This window comes from Rhinoderma darwinii, chromosome 7 (assembly GCF_050947455.1).
Source record: "Rhinoderma darwinii isolate aRhiDar2 chromosome 7, aRhiDar2.hap1, whole genome shotgun sequence".
NCBI classification, from domain to species: domain Eukaryota; kingdom Metazoa; phylum Chordata; class Amphibia; order Anura; family Rhinodermatidae; genus Rhinoderma; species Rhinoderma darwinii.
Window position 1 is genome coordinate 144,961,406 of NC_134693.1, and position 15,925 is coordinate 144,977,330.

Sequence of the window (15,925 nt, forward strand, 5' to 3'; positions counted from 1 at the left end):
TTTCCATTGGTGCCGAGAAAAACGCCTCAAAAGAAGCCTCAAATGAATAACAGCTGAGGCCACGGTCACTGCGTACCAAAAACGGCTGTAAATACGGAGCTTTTCAAGGGAAAACAGACCCCGATTTTCAGCCGGTTTTTTGAGCAACTTGCGTTTATTGCGGCGTTTTTCACGACCATTTTTGGAGCTATTTTTCTATTGAGACAATGAAAAACGGTTCCAAAAATGGCTGAAGAAGGGACCTGCACTTATTTTTTGCGGGCGTTCTTTAACGCAGCTGTTTTTTAAAACAGCCGTGTAAAAAAAACGCCCCGTAGGAACAGAACGCCGTATTTCTGCTTCCGACTTTTCGGCCGTTTACGGCCCGAACAACTGACGAAAATAAGCCGTGTGAACATACTCTCCATTTTCAGATTCGAAAAACGCCTTGAAAACAGCTCCGTAATTTTCAGCTACTTTGTAGTGTGAACATACCCTAACACACGATCTGCGGAGCCGCTGAACTACTCCTGTTCACCTCAAGGGGGCGCTCGAACACAGCAACCTCATATCCCGCAGTCTTCAGCTTCATCCAATCGGAAGCCACCAAGACAGATCATGTGACTGTGACCGTGAGAATGGATCTGTCAGCAAGTGACAGCGGGTCTGATGGGCGTCGCTTTTAAATTAACTGACATCAATTACAGCCAATAGGAGGTGGCCTGACGCTGGTCGGAGAGGGTGTACATTCTTCTTATTGGTGCAGCCGGTAAGAGGGGCTCGGCTTGTGCGCCGTGTTGCCATGACAGCGGGAGCCTGAGCCGCCTCTCTCCCGGCTGGTCGCCATCTTGTTGTTGATTTGAACAGGTCCGGAGCGGGTGACAGGAGCCGGGTCTGGGAGGAGACACCCGCGGGCAGCCGCCCTCCCCAAATCCCGACCGGGAGCAGTGCCCGGGGAGGCGGTGACAGGTGAGGGGGACCCGCTGGGCGGCACGCGGACTGTCGGGGTGATGAGGGAGGGAGCCCGGGGAGGACAGCGGTGCCGGCCCGCAGACACAGCTACGGAGGAGCAGACCTACAGAGGACGGGTCACCGTGTGGGAGGGGGAGCTACGATGGGGGAGGGGCTTTTAATCTTAGGAGGAGCTAAGAAAATGCTATGTGATTACTGGGAGGGGCTAGGGAAGTGGGCGGGGCTTAATTGGTAAAGATCCAGTGGGAAAAGTCATCTATGTAGAGGGGGGTGACAGTGTGGGAGGAGCTAATGATTGGGGTGATTGTGTGGGAGGAGCTAATGATTGGGGTGATTGTGTGGGAGGAGCTAATGATTGGGGTGATTGTGTGGGAGGAGCTAATGATTTGGGTGATTGTCTGGGAGGAGCTGGAGATTGTGTGGGAGGAGCTTATAGGGGATGGGTATTTTGGGGTTTATACATTAATGCTGCCGGCGATCATTGATCTGATGTCACGTGTTCAGCGGTAAACTCCCCCGACAGCCATTAACTCCTGAATATGCAGCGATCTGATGGGGGGAGACCTGTAGTATCGGTCATGTGACGGAGGAGGAGTCTGGTGTCTCAGTGATTGGTCGGGGACAGTGTCAGAGATGACATCATCAGGTGCGCGGCGTCCCTCGCGGGTGGAGTCCTGTGTCTGCGCAGACCGAAGCCCAAGACGGAAAGTGCCAATAACCAGAAGAAGAAGAATTCTGCTCAGCCGCCCCGGGGGGCTGGTTTACCCCTAATCTGACCGCTCCTGTGGGGGTCACAGCTCTCGGGGGCAGCATTAGGGCGCACTCCATGTCCTGGCAGCGACGGGCGACAATCGTTCATTTTTTTAAACTTTTCAGCATTAACCAAACCTCACCCGCCGAACACCCTACACCCCCCGCAACCTCACCCCAACACCCTATACCCCTGCAACCTCACCCCAACACCCTACACCCCCGCAACCTCACCCCAACACCCTATACCCCCGCAACCTCACCCCAACACCCTATACCCCCCGCAACCTCACCCGCCCAACACCCTACACCCCCGCAACCTCACCCCAACAACCTACACCCCCCGCAACCTCACCCCAACACCCTATACCCCCGCAACCTCACCCCAACACCCTATACCCCCGCAACCTCACCCCAACAACCTACACCCCCCGCAACCTCACCCCAACACCCTATACCCCTGCAACCTCACCCCAACACCCTACACCCCCGCAACCTCACCCGCCGAACACCCTACACCCCCCGCAACCTCACCCCAACACCCCCGCAACCTCACCCCAACACCCTATACCCCCGCAACCTCACCCCAACACCCTATACCCCCGCAACCTCACCCCAACACCCTACACCCCCGCAACCTCACCCCAACACCCTATACCCCTGCAACCTCACCCCAACACCCTATACCCCCGCAACCTCACCCCAACACCCTATACCCCCGCAACCTCACCCCAACACCCTATACCCCCGCAACCTCACCCCAACACCCTACACCCCCGCAACCTCACCCCAACACCCTATACCCCTGCAACCTCACCCCAACACCCTACACCCCCGCAACCTCACCCGCCCAACACCCTATACCCCCCGCAACCTCACCCGCCCAACACCCTACACCCCCCGCAACCTCACCCGCCCAACACCCTACACCCCCCGCAACCTCACCCCAACACCTCACCCCTACACCCCCGCAACCTCTCACCCCAACACCCTATACCCCCCACAACCTCACCCGCCCAACACCCTACACCCCCCGCAACCTCACCCCAACACCCTACACCCCCTGCAACCTCTCGCCCCAACACCCTGCAACCTCTCGCCCCAACACCCTGCAACCTCTCGCCCCAACACCCTGCAACCTCTCACCCCAACACTCTACACCCCCGGAAACCTCCCCCCCAGCACCCTACACACCCCCCCCCGCGCAACCTCTCGCCCCAACACCCTACAGCCCACACTAGGAGGCGCTCTCTACCAGGATTGCACGATGCTGTGCGCCCGTGAATGGTTCAATACCGCGAATCCCTGTGTCACGATCCGGAGCTGTGCGGCCGCAGTGTTGTAATAAGTGATTGATCAGCGTGATGAGCAGCGGCGCCGGTCCTGAAGACAGAACATGGCGCCCGCACAGCACAGCACCCCCATGTTCTGTCTTTAGTGCCTGCCGCCCGTTACTGCAGTGACAGCCGCATCGCTGTAACCATGGAGATCAGAGAAAACTCACCTGCTGTCATGTGACCAGGGACACACCTTATATGGGCACACAGTCCAGGGTCCATTGAAGGCCCCCAGAGCTGTCTGAGCAGATCGCCTGCGTACAAACCGCGCGCAGATCAATGACCGCACAGAACCGCTAAATAAGATCCGTAAATGATCCAAACAAAAGCGCAGTTTACACGAAACTTTATTAAATAGAAGTCCCAATACATGAATTATACATATTCATAACCGTAACATCCGGCACAAAAAAACTTACAGCGCCATTTATGAGGATCGGTGCACGCGGTCAAAAAAGGAAACAAAAACGGCTTTTTTCTTCAATAAAAATTGATATCGACGAAGTGACAAGTCACGAGCGGCGGAAAAACCGAAAATGTTCTGTCCCCAGCGCTGCCGTCATGTGGGGGGAATGACGGGGTCACTTATTGAGGGGCGCGCGGGGCCTCACATTAACCCAATGTTGTTCATTATGGCGGCGGTTCACAACCCATCAAACCTCGCGCCAGAAAACGGAAGAACTTTATATATTTGTGGGTCTTTTATTGTTGGATTCGTCGTCTTATCAAAAATCGCAAATCTGCGCAAAGTATCAACGTCCAAATTCTGATATCGTGACAAACACCCCTCCCCCCGCACACTGCACCCCCTCCCCCCCACACACTGCACCCCCGCACACTGCACCCCCTCCACTGCACCCCCTCCCCCCACACACTGCACCCCCGCACACTGCACCCCCTCCCCCCGCACACTGCACCCCCGCACACTGCACCCCCTCCACTGCACCCCCCTCCCCCCCACACTGCACCCCCTCCACTGCACCCCCCTCCCCCCCACACTGCACCCCCTGCACACTGCACCCCCTCCACTGCACCCCCTCCCCCCGCACACTGCACCCCCCACACTGCACCCCCTCCCCCCCACACTGCACCCCTCCACTGCACCCTCGCAAACTGCACCCCCTCCACAGCACCCCCTCCACTGCACCCCCGCACACTGCACCCCCCACACTGCACCCCCCACTTCACCCCCTCCACTGCACCCCCCACACTGCACCCCCTCCCCCCACACTGCACCCCCTCCCCTGCACCCCCTCCCCCCCAAACTGCACCCCCTCCCCTGCACCCCCTGCACACTGCACCCCCTCCCCTGCACCCCCTCCCCCCTCCACTGCACCCCCTCCCCCCCAAACTGCACCCCCTCCACTGCACCCCCTCCCCCCCCCAAACTGCACCCCCTCCCCCCTCCACTGCACCCCCACCCCCCTCCCCACACACTGCACCCCCTCCCCCCCACACTGCACCCCCTCCACTGCACCCCCTCCTCCCCACACTGCACCCCCTCCACTGTACCCCCTCCCACTGCACCCCCTCCCCCCTCCACTGCACCCCTTCACCCCCACCCCCCCTCCCCGCACACTGCACCCCCTCCACTGCACCCCCTCCCCCCCACACTGCACCCCCTCCACTGCACCCCCTCCCCCCAGTATCGTGAGGGCAGCTCTGGTTTGACTGGAGTATAGTGAGTGCAGCTCTGGATGTGACTGGAGTATAGTGAGTGCAGCTCTGGATGTGACTGGAGTATAGTGAGTGCCGCTCTGGATGTGACCGGAGTATAGCGAGTGCAGCTCTGGATGTGACTGGAGTATAGCGAGTGCAGCTCTGGATGTGACTGGAGTATAGTGACTGCAGCTCTGGATGTGACTGGAGTATAGTGACTGCAGCTCTGGATGTGACTGGAGTATAGTGAGTGCAGCTCTGGATGTGACTGGAGTATAGCGAGTGCAGCTCTGGATGTGACTGGAGTGCAGTGACTGTTACTCCGGGCAGGTTGTGACCCCGCGGTATTTGGTGGCCGCTCCTTCCACCTGTAACTTGTCTCCAAACTCTTAATAATTCAGCGGTCGCTTCCGCCTCGGGTTCCTCTTTCCATCTCTTCGCCGGGCGTCTTAACCCTTTGTGGGTGGAGGAGGCTCCTGCTGTTGGTAAATGCTCCTCAGCAGCTGTAATCTCCCATGATGCTCTGCGGGCGGCGTCTATATATATTGTTATAAATATCAAATAGTGTCCAGCCGTTTCTAACTTCATTCTGTTCCTGGGAAAGCTGGGTAGTAACGAATATGGCCGCCATTACCGGTCTCACGGGGCCGTCATCCAGCTTTCCTGGACTCCTGAAAATCAGGCTGACGACCTCTGTGGCAGATGTGGGGCGATGAGTGGTGCCCGCCGGCTGATACTGGGGTCACGGAGACGCTTTACAATGGCGCCCAGCGATGTGGTGACACCCGATAACTGACCCCACGTAATGACCTGGGAGCGTCACCTCTGAGGAGCCGGCCGGGGCCCCATACGTAGAGTTCTCCAGCGTCCCGCAGACCCGGGATCGGCCCTATTTCCTGCGTTGCGTCGGTCACATGATCCGGGTGTCGCTCGGGTCAGCGCAGGAGAACAGAAACTGATTCTTTCCCGAGGAACATTTAATATGAGACGTGATCGCAGTGCGAGGCGGATCTGATGGCGCGTGATAAATCCGAGAGCGCACAATGACTCCGCCGCTCCTGTGCTCCGCAGTCTGCGAGGTCCCGTTCCCCGGCAGCACTACAACTCCCATCATCATCGCCACCGTTGTCTCCGCTGCTGTTACTTTTATCTCATACGTTTTTTTTCTCCAGATACGAGGAAGGAGTCCGGGGTGACGGCGCCGGGGACGTTCTGCCCCCCCGCCCGGCCCCCCCACCACTCTCCATGCCCCGGCCGAGCAGCGCGCGTCTAACGCAATGTGTGTTTGTCAAACCATGGAAGTGGGGAACTCCGTCCAGAGCGCGGTGTGCGACCGGGGCCGGGGGGTCCTGCTGGAGCCGTTCATCCACCAGGTGGGGGGCCACAGCAGCATGATGCGCTACGACGACCACACCGTCTGCAAACCCCTCATCGCCCGCGAGCAGCGTTTCTACGAGTCTCTACCCCCGGAGATGAAGGAATTTACCCCGGAATATAAAGGTGAGAACCCGACATCCCCCCCCCCCCCCCCACACTGAGTGGTAACGCACAGCGGCTCCGGGCGCAGCGCCTTCTAGTGGAGCAGATCCACCGGGGGAGGGGGGACGCGTTGTCCGGGGGAAGGGGTGACGCGTAGTCCGGCACCCGGGGGAGGGGTGACGCGTAGTCCGGGGGAGGGGGTGACGCGTAGTCCGGCACCGGGGGAGGGGTGACGCGTAGTCCGTGGGAGGGGGGACGCGTAGTCCGGGGGAGGGGGTGACGCGTAGTCCGGCACCGGGGGAGGGGTGACGCGTAGTCCGGCACCGGGGGAGGGGTGATGTGTTACTGTGCAGCTGTCCGGCAGGTTCCTCACGCTTTGGCGCTGTCTTCTCTCCCGCGCAGGTGTTGTGTCCGTCTGCTTTGAAGGTGACAGCGACGGTTACATCAATCTCGTGGCTTACCCGTACGTGGAGAGCGAGGCGGCCGATCATGAGGAACTTCCTGAGAGGGACCATCCGAGACGCAGACACTCCCGCCGCAGCCTCCACCGCACAAACAGCGCCGATCACAAGGACGAGCGGCCGGTCCTGACCGGAGAGAACGCAGAGAGGTGAGAGTCCTGACGTGGCCCCTGCACTGACCAGATCGGACATGGGGCCCCCCCTTCGTAGAGGAGATGAGAGCGCGGAGGGAGGCGGGGGCGCTGCGCAAAATCTGTTATGGCGAGACCTCCGAGCGATCATCTGCGTCCCGTCCGTAGTTGCAGACCTTCCCCCAACCTGACCTTACAGCCAATGTCCTGACGTTCTCTCACTAATGCCGCGCACATGACCGCGCCGGGGTGCTGCATACCCGCGCTCCGTGCTTCACTGCATCAGGACAGGGCTGTGATCCGTGGCTCCGCCGCAGCGTCTGCTGGAGTTTAGGTGGAAATTCTCTATAAATATTCAGACGTGACCCTCAATGTAACGAGGGGGGGGGGGGGCTCATGTTCAGGATTATACAGTCATTCATCCTGACCGCTCCCTGACCCCCTCCCCCTCTCCGCAGTGTCCCCGAGATGAAGAGTCCCCGGCTGGAGCTCCTCATGCAGTCGGACGTCCCCTTCCAGATGTTGGACGGTAACGTTGGGGTGACCTCGGAGCGGATCAGCTACAACCCCTGGAGCCTCCGGTGTCACAAGCAGCAGCTCAACCGCATGCGCTCCGAGTCCAAGGAGCGCAAGATGTACAGTATCCTTCACGGGCCGGCTCCGCCTGTAGGTGGTGGAGTCTGATGAGAGTATTCCTCCTCTGTTGTCGTGGCTTAACTCGTGTCCCAGAATTCCTGCTGCTGGAGAACGTTGTCCACCATTTCAAGTTCCCGTGTGTCCTGGATCTGAAGATGGGAACGCGGCAGCACGGCGACGACGCCTCCGAGGAGAAGGCGGCGCGGCAGATGAAGAAGTGCGAGCAGAGCACGTCGGCCACGCTGGGTGTGAGGGTGTGCGGCATGCAGGTACCGACTCCTTCCCACAATGCATTGTGGTGCGGATGTATTGAGGGGGCAGCGGGGGATGTGGCGGGCATTGCAAGGCAGAACACCAATAAGGGTGGGAACGAGGCCGCAGCCGCCAGCATGTTGTCGTCCTGTCCCGCGGGAGGGGGTGTTATCACCGGGACCCTCATGTTGCTCTGTCCCGGGTATGTGCTGCTGTAGGTTCACCGCCCCCTTCTGGTCAGAGTGTGAAGTGCAGGCTGTCCCGGCTGCTGTTTGTTAGGATCGTGTTGTCCTGGGGGATCTTTGCCTGTCGGACGCTCATTACCCACAATCCCATCTGATTGCCGCTTCTCTCTGTTGTGATTCTCCTCCAGGTCTTCCAGATGAACACGGGGCATTACTTGTGCCTGAATAAATACTATGGCCGCGGCCTGAGCACCGAGGGTTTCCGACAAGCCCTGTACCAGTATCTCCACAATGGCGTCCGTCTCCGCACGGACCTGCTCGAACCGATCCTGAGCAAACTGATACGGCTGATCTCCGTGCTGGAAACGCAGGCGTCGTACCGCTTCTACTCCAGCTCCCTGCTTATCATCTACGATGGAATAGACCGGCCGAGGAGCGGGGACCCTCAGGAAGCCCCTCCCCAGGTGGACGTCCGCATGATCGACTTCGCCCACAGCACGTACAAAGGGTTCCGGGATGACCCCACGGTGCACGACGGGCCGGACAAGGGCTACGTGCTGGGACTGCGCAACCTGATCAGTATCCTGGAGCTTATCCGAGACGAGAGCCAGTGACGGGCGGCTGGAGAGAAGCGGCGCCCCTTGTGCTCTGCAGCGTCCTGTCCGCCCGTGGGAGGAGTCAGGATGAGGAACGCACCGTAATGAGCAGCGCCCTGTACACGGAAATCACATAAACCTGGCGCACGCCATGGTCACGCGGGGGAAGGGCTCCGCCCCAAAACTATCGCCTGGAAACCACGGAACGTGGAGCCGACGCTGCCCCGGCGGAACCCCAGAACTTTCCCTTTGTTGGGCATCATTCCAGCGCAGGAAGTGACATCATACCGTCCAGCCCGGGCGTGTCTATTGGACGCCGCCTCTCTGGCCCCGCCCCACATGTATATATTTCTATATGAAGCCGTATATATCAGAAGAAATCTATTCCCAGAGTTCTATCCTCCGCTGCGAGACGTCGTTGACGGCGGGGGAGGGTGACGCGGACGCCCGGCACCATGTAGCATGCACATAAGAGACGCACAGTTTGTATCGGTCTTGTGTCCTCGGAGCTTTACGTTGCTTTTCGTTACTTTGTTTCGGTCTCACATCGCGGGTTTATTACAAGTTTCTGCATCTGAAAGCCAAAATCTGCATTGGCGCCGCACGCGGACAACATGGCGGCCGATGGGGCGGAGTCTCGGGATGATGCGTGCTTCTGGCAGTTTGCGTTCCCTTTCCGCTGATTTCCTCCTCGTTGCTGCGGGTGAAGGTCTCGGCCGCCCGCCATATTGTGGGCCGATCAGTAGACGGCGGGATGACGTTGCGCCCACACGATGGCCGCCCCGCGGTGCCGGGTCTGTATTAATGACTGTGTCAGTTGCAGGAGGTTCTTCCTAAGGAAGACTGAAGATAAAGGAGAAGTAATGGCCGCCACCGATCCCCTCCCCCATACTGCGTGACGTTGGGACCGGTTTTCCTGTGGAAAATTGTTCTGGTTGTGGCAAAACTCAATGATGGAGGCGAATAACGAAATCTAGAACCGCGACTGAGGACACACGAGCGCCGCAGCGTTTATCAGCACCCCCTAATGCTGTCGCGGGGGATCGCGGGGTTTTCCTGACGGTTTCCGGGCTGCGCTTGTTTATACCAAAGGGAAGCGTTTCCGGTAGAGGAGAGTGAGCGCCCCCCCCCCCGTATTCCTGGGCGTCCGTGAATGATCCTCGGGGTCCACAGATATTCTGTAATGACCCCCCTCCCCCGCACAGCTGTGTACCCCTCATGTCTCAGTAATGGGGGAGGAGATGCCACAGCCAGTATTACTCCTGAGGGGGGCACTAAGGTCTGGGGGTCATCGTTTCACCAGCTAAATCTCCATATAATGAGGGAAACCCGCACTGATCCTGAGCTACATCTTATACTCCAAGCACATCCAGAGCTGCAGGCACAATTCAGGCTCCCGGAACTTCGGCTTTAGTAGTAATTACACCAGGCCCTGAACATAATAACGCAGAAGAGAATGTTCTCCCAGAATGCAGTGCAGCAGTGCATTATGGGATATCCACGATATGTTAGCAGAATTGTGGGTGCAGCTCTGGTTGTGACTGGAGTATGAGACATGATGTAACCCCGGATCAGTAAAGTGGGCCTCAGTGGTATGAAGATGATATTTCGGGTGATATTGGGAGGTGGAGCGGCTCTGTACCCGTCTCCAGTCTTCCCATCCGTGTCGGCTCCATAACAAACCCTCCACTGCAGAATCGGGAGACACGGGTGGGGGAGGGTCCGGTTACGGGCGGCCTCTGGTCCTCATCTTATGGAGCCGCCGTGTAGGATGTGACAGATCAGCATAGCCCCCTCCCCCCCCAGAAAAGCCATATTAGCCAGGGGACGCCAGGCCGCCCCCTATCATGAGCCATAACAATGGGGGTAACGTCGTGTTAATGCATGTACCCTGGGGGAGGGGGCTTCATCACAGGAGAAGGAGGAGCCTGAGGGTCACGGCAGAACTGGGAAAGTAGGGTGACCCCGCAGCGGGCGATGCCAGGAGCGGTAGAGCCGGCCTCTTATGGCGCGTCATATCTTTCTGGGGGTCACGTCCATTCATAGGTCAAGAGTGTTCGGCTGCGTGGCCCCCGGCGCCGCGTTACTGAATGTTCCACACATTTATATGTTACCGGTTTTGTTTCACTTTTTTTTTTAAATAAACAATTATCAACCAATCAACTCTGAGATTATTACAACGATCGCCAGAAAGCAGAACTGTCCAGTCATGTCATGTGGGGAAAACTAACCGCTAATGTAATGTATGTACACAGCGACTCCACCAGCAGAATAGTGAGTGCAGCTCCGGAGTATAATACAGGATGTAACTCAGGATCAGTACAGGATAAGTAATGTAATGTATGTACACAGTGACTCCACCAGCAGAATAGTGAGTGCAGCTCTGGAGTATAATACAGGATATAACTCAGGATCAGTACAGGATAAGTAATGTAATGTATGTACACAGTGACTGCACCAGCAGAATAGTGAGTGCAGCTCTGGAGTATAATACAGTATGTAACTCAGGATCAGTACAGGATAAGTAATGTAATGTATGTGCACAGTGACTCCACCAGCAGAATAGTGAGCGCAGCTCCGGAGTATAATACAGGATGTAACTCAGGATCAGTACAGGATAAGTAATGTAATGTAAGTACACAGTGACTCCACCAGCAGAATAGTGAGTGCAGCTCTGGAGTATAATACAGGATGTAACTCAGGATCAGTACAGGATAAGTAATGTAATGTATGTACACAGTGACTCCACCAGCAGAATAGTGAGTGCGGCTCCGGAGTATAATACAGGATGTAACTCAGGATCAGTACAGGACAAGTAATGTAATGTATGTACACAGTGACTCCACCAGCAGAATAGTGAGTGCAGCTCTGGAGTATAATACAGGATATAACTCAGGATCAGTACAGGATAAGTAATGTAATGTATGTACACAGTGACTGCACCAGCAGAATAGTGAGTGCAGCTCTGGTGTATAATACAGGATGTAACTCAGGATCAGTACAGGATAAGTAATGTAATGTATGTACACAGTGACTACACCAGCAGAATAGTGAGTGCAGCTCTGGAGTATAATACAGGATGTAACTCAGGATCAGTACAGGATAAGTAATGTATGTACACAGTGACTCCACCAGCAGAATAGTGAGTGCAGCTCTGGAGTATAATACAGGATATAACTCAGGATCAGTACAGGATAAGTAATGTAATGTATGTACACAGTGACTCCACCAGCAGAATAGTGAGTGCAGCTCTGGAGTATAATACAGGATGTAACTCAGGATCAGTACAGGATAAGTAATATAATGTATGTACACAGTGACTCCACCAGCAGAATAGTGAGTGCAGCTCTGGAGTATAATACAGGATGTAACTCAGGATCAGTACAGGATAAGTAATATAATGTATGTACACAGTGACTCCACCAGCAGAATAGTGAGTGCAGCTCTGGAGTATAATACAGGATATAACTCAGGATCAGTACAGGATAAGTAATGTATGTACACAGTGACTCCACCAGCAGAATAGTGAGTGCAGCTCTGGAGTATAATACAGGATATAACTCAGGATCAGTACAGGATAAGTGATGTATGTACACAGTGACTCCACCAGCAGAATAGGGAGTGCAGCTCTGGAGTATAATACAGGATGTAACTCAGGATCAGTACAGGATAAGTAATGTAATGTATGTGCACAGTGACTCCACCAGCAGAATAGTGAGTGCAGCTCTGGAGTATAATACAGGATGTAACTCAGGATCAGTACAGGATAAGTAATGTAATGTTTGTACACAGTGACTCCACCAGCAGAATAGTGAGTGCAGCTCTGGAGTATAATACAGGATGTAACTCAGGATCAGTACAGGATAAGTAATGTATTGTATGTATACAGTGACTCCACCAGCAGAATAGTGAGTGCAGCTCTGGAGTATAATACAGGATGTAACTCAGGATCAGTACAGGATAAGTAATGTATGTACACAGTGACTCCACCAGCAGAATAGTGAGTGCAGCTCTGGAGTATAATACAGGATGTAACTCAGGATCAGTACAGGATAAGTAATGTAATGTTTGTACACAGTGACTCCACCAGCAGAATAGTGAGTGCAGCTCTGGAGTATAATACAGGATATAACTCAGGATCAGTACAGGATAAGTAATGTAATGTATGTACACAGTGACTCCACCAGCAGAATAGTGAGTGCAGCTCTGGAGTATAATACAGGATGTAACTCAGGATCAGTACAGGATAAGTAATATAATGTATGTACACAGTGACTCCACCAGCAGAATAGTGAGTGCAGCTCTGGAGTATAATACAGGATATAACTCAGGATCAGTACAGGATAAGTAATGTAATGTATGTACACAGTGACTCCACCAGCAGAATAGTGAGTGCAGCTCTGGAGTATAATACAGGATGTAACTCAGGATCAGTACAGGATAAGTAATATAATGTATGTACACAGTGACTCCACCAGCAGAATAGTGAGTGCAGCTCTGGAGTATAATACAGGATATAACTCAGGATCAGTACAGGATAAGTAATGTATGTACACAGTGACTCCACCAGCAGAATAGGGAGTGCAGCTCTGGAGTATAATACAGGATGTAACTCAGGATCAGTACAGGATAAGTAATGTAATGTATGTGCACAGTGACTCCACCAGCAGAATAGTGAGTGCAGCTCTGGAGTATAATACAGGATGTAACTCAGGATCAGTACAGGATAAGTAATGTATGTACACAGTGACTCCACCAGCAGAATAGTGAGTGCAGCTCTGGAGTATAATACAGGATGTAACTCAGGATCAGTACAGGATAAGTAATGTAATGTTTGTACACAGTGACTCCACCAGCAGAATACTGAGTGCAGCTCTGGAGTATAATACAGGATGTAACTCAGGATCAGTACAGGATAAGTAATGTAATGTTTGTACACAGTGACTCCACCAGCAGAATAGTGAGTGCAGCTCTGGAGTATAATACAGGATATAACTCAGGATCAGTACAGGATAAGTAATGTAATGTATGTACACAGTGACTCCACCAGCAGAATAGTGAGTGCAGCTCTGGAGTATAATACAGGCTGTAACTCAGGATCAGTACAGGATAAGTAATGTAATGTTTGTACACAGTGACTCCACCAGCAGAATAGTGAGTGCAGCTCTGGAGTATAATACAGGATATAACTCAGGATCAGTACACGATAAGTAATGTAATGTATGTACACAGTGACTCCACCAGCAGAATAGTGAGTGCAGCTCTGGAGTATAATACAGGATGTAACTCAGGATCAGTACAGGATAAGTAATGTAATGTATGTACACAGTGACTCCACCAGCAGAATAGTGAGTGCAGCTCTGGAGTATAATACAGGATGTAACTCAGGATCAGTACAGGATAAGTAATGTAATGTATGTACACAGTGACTCCACCAGCAGAATAGTGAGTGCAGCTCTGGAGTATAATACAGGATATAACTCAGGATCTGTACAGGATAAGTGATGTAATGTATGTACACAGTGACTCCACCAGCAGAATAGTGAGTGCAGCTCTGGAGTAGAATACAGGATGTAACTCAGGATCAGTACAGGATAAGTAATGTATGTACACAGTGACCCCACCAGCAGAATAGTGAGTGCAGCTCTGGAGTATAATACAGGATGTAACTCAGGATCAGTACAGGATAAGTAATGTATGTACACAGTGACTCCACCAGCAGAATAGTGAGTGCAGCTCTGGAGTAGAATACAGGATGTAACTCAGGATCAGTACAGGATAAGTAATGTATGTACACAGTGACCCCACCAGCAGAATAGTGAGTGCAGCTCTGGAGTATAATACAGGATGTAACTCAGGATCAGTACAGGATAAGTAATGTAATGTATGTACACAGTGACTCCACCAGCAGAATAGTGAGTGCAGCTCTGGAGTATAATACAGGATATAACTCAGGATCAGTACACGATAAGTAATGTAATGTATGTACACAGTGACTCCACCAGCAGAATAGTGAGTGCAGCTCTGGAGTATAATACAGGATGTAACTCAGGATCAGTACAGGATAAGTAATGTAATGTATGTACACAGTGACTCCACCAGCAGAATAGTGAGTGCAGCTCTGGAGTATAATACAGGATGTAACTCAGGATCAGTACAGGATAAGTAATGTAATGTATGTACACAGTGACTCCACCAGCAGAATAGTGAGTGCAGCTCTGGAGTATAATACAGGATGTAACTCAGGATCAGTACAGGATAAGTAATGTATGTACACAGTGACCCCACCAGCAGAATAGTGAGTGCAGCTCTGGAGTATAATACAGGATGTAACTCAGGATCAGTACAGGATAAGTAATGTAATGTATGTACACAGTGACTCCACCAGCAGAATAGTGAGTGCAGCTCTGGAGTATAATACAGGATATAACTCAGGATCAGTACACGATAAGTAATGTAATGTATGTACACAGTGACTCCACCAGCAGAATAGTGAGTGCAGCTCTGGAGTATAATACAGGATGTAACTCAGGATCAGTACAGGATAAGTAATGTAATGTATGTACACAGTGACTCCACCAGCAGAATAGTGAGTGCAGCTCTGGAGTATAATACAGGATGTAACTCAGGATCAGTACAGGATAAGTAATGTAATGTATGTACACAGTGACTCCACCAGCAGAATAGTGAGTGCAGCTCTGGAGTATAATACAGGATGTAACTCAGGATCAGTACAGGATAAGTAATGTATGTACACAGTGACCCCACCAGCAGAATAGTGAGTGCAGCTCTGGAGTATAATACAGGATGTAACTCAGGATCAGTACAGGATAAGTCATGTAATGTATGTACACAGTGACGCCACCAGCAGAATAGTGAGTGCAGCTCTGGAGTATAATACAGGATATGTAGGTAGGGCTTCCTGTACTGTGGATGTTATTATGGTGACAGTTTGTTATGTGCAGGTCTTGGGGGTCTTTCCTGTGTATTGATTATAGAGAGAAACAAATGTGCCAGGGTCACACTGAAAACCAATTTCCCAACTGCTAATCGATATTATTACAATATAACTTTTATTATTTTGCCATTAGAAATGTCCATGAGGACATGAACGATCAGCACGAACAGTTAAAATTAATAGCCGATATTGCTTTAGCACACGCTCTGTTTTTACTCTATCTGCAATTTTTTGCCAGACAGAGTGTAAGGCCGGGTTCACACGAGCATGTTATGTCCGTAATGGACGGACGTATTTCGGCCGCAGGTCCCGGACCGAACTCAGTGCAGAGAGCCGGGCATCATAGTTCTGTACGACGCTAGGAGTCCCTGCCTCTCCGTGGAACTTCTGTCCCGTACTGAAAACATGATTACAGCGAGGCAGGGACTCCTAGCGTCGTACATAACTATGATGCCCGGCTCCCTGCACTGTGTTCGGTCCGGGACTTGCGGCCGAAATACGTTCCGTCCATTACGGACGTAGCATGGTCG

At 53.2% G+C, this 15,925-nt stretch overlaps 1 protein-coding gene across 2 annotated transcripts; it reads left to right on the forward strand.

Annotated features, from left to right (window-relative positions):
• Positions 1 to 766: 766 nt before the first annotated feature.
• On the forward strand, positions 767 to 10,596 carry IP6K1 (inositol hexakisphosphate kinase 1). Of its 2 annotated transcripts, XM_075831992.1 has the most exons (6): positions 767 to 948; positions 5,870 to 6,197; positions 6,579 to 6,786; positions 7,227 to 7,408; positions 7,498 to 7,673; positions 8,030 to 10,596. In XM_075831992.1, exons 2-6 carry the CDS (start codon positions 5,975 to 5,977, stop codon positions 8,453 to 8,455), a joined length of 1,215 nt encoding a protein of 404 aa, XP_075688107.1. In that variant the 5' UTR covers positions 767 to 948; positions 5,870 to 5,974; the 3' UTR covers positions 8,456 to 10,596. The 2 variants fall into 2 exon arrangements, with proteins under 2 accessions (XP_075688107.1, XP_075688108.1); XM_075831993.1 differs by lacking the exon at positions 5,870 to 6,197 and having other exon boundaries at positions 851 to 948.
• The last annotated feature ends 5,329 nt before the right edge of the window (positions 10,597 to 15,925 follow it).

Coding starts and splice junctions, on each gene's coding strand:
- IP6K1 (XM_075831992.1), top strand. CDS start 5,975: ATGTGTGTTTGTCAAACCATGGAAGTGGGGAACTCCGTCCAGAGCGCG. Junction 6,787..7,226: donor ACCGGAGAGAACGCAGAGAG/GTGAGAGTCCTG, acceptor CCCTCTCCGCAG/TGTCCCCGAGATGAAGAGTC. Junction 7,409..7,497: donor CAAGGAGCGCAAGATGTACA/GTATCCTTCACG, acceptor CTCGTGTCCCAG/AATTCCTGCTGCTGGAGAAC.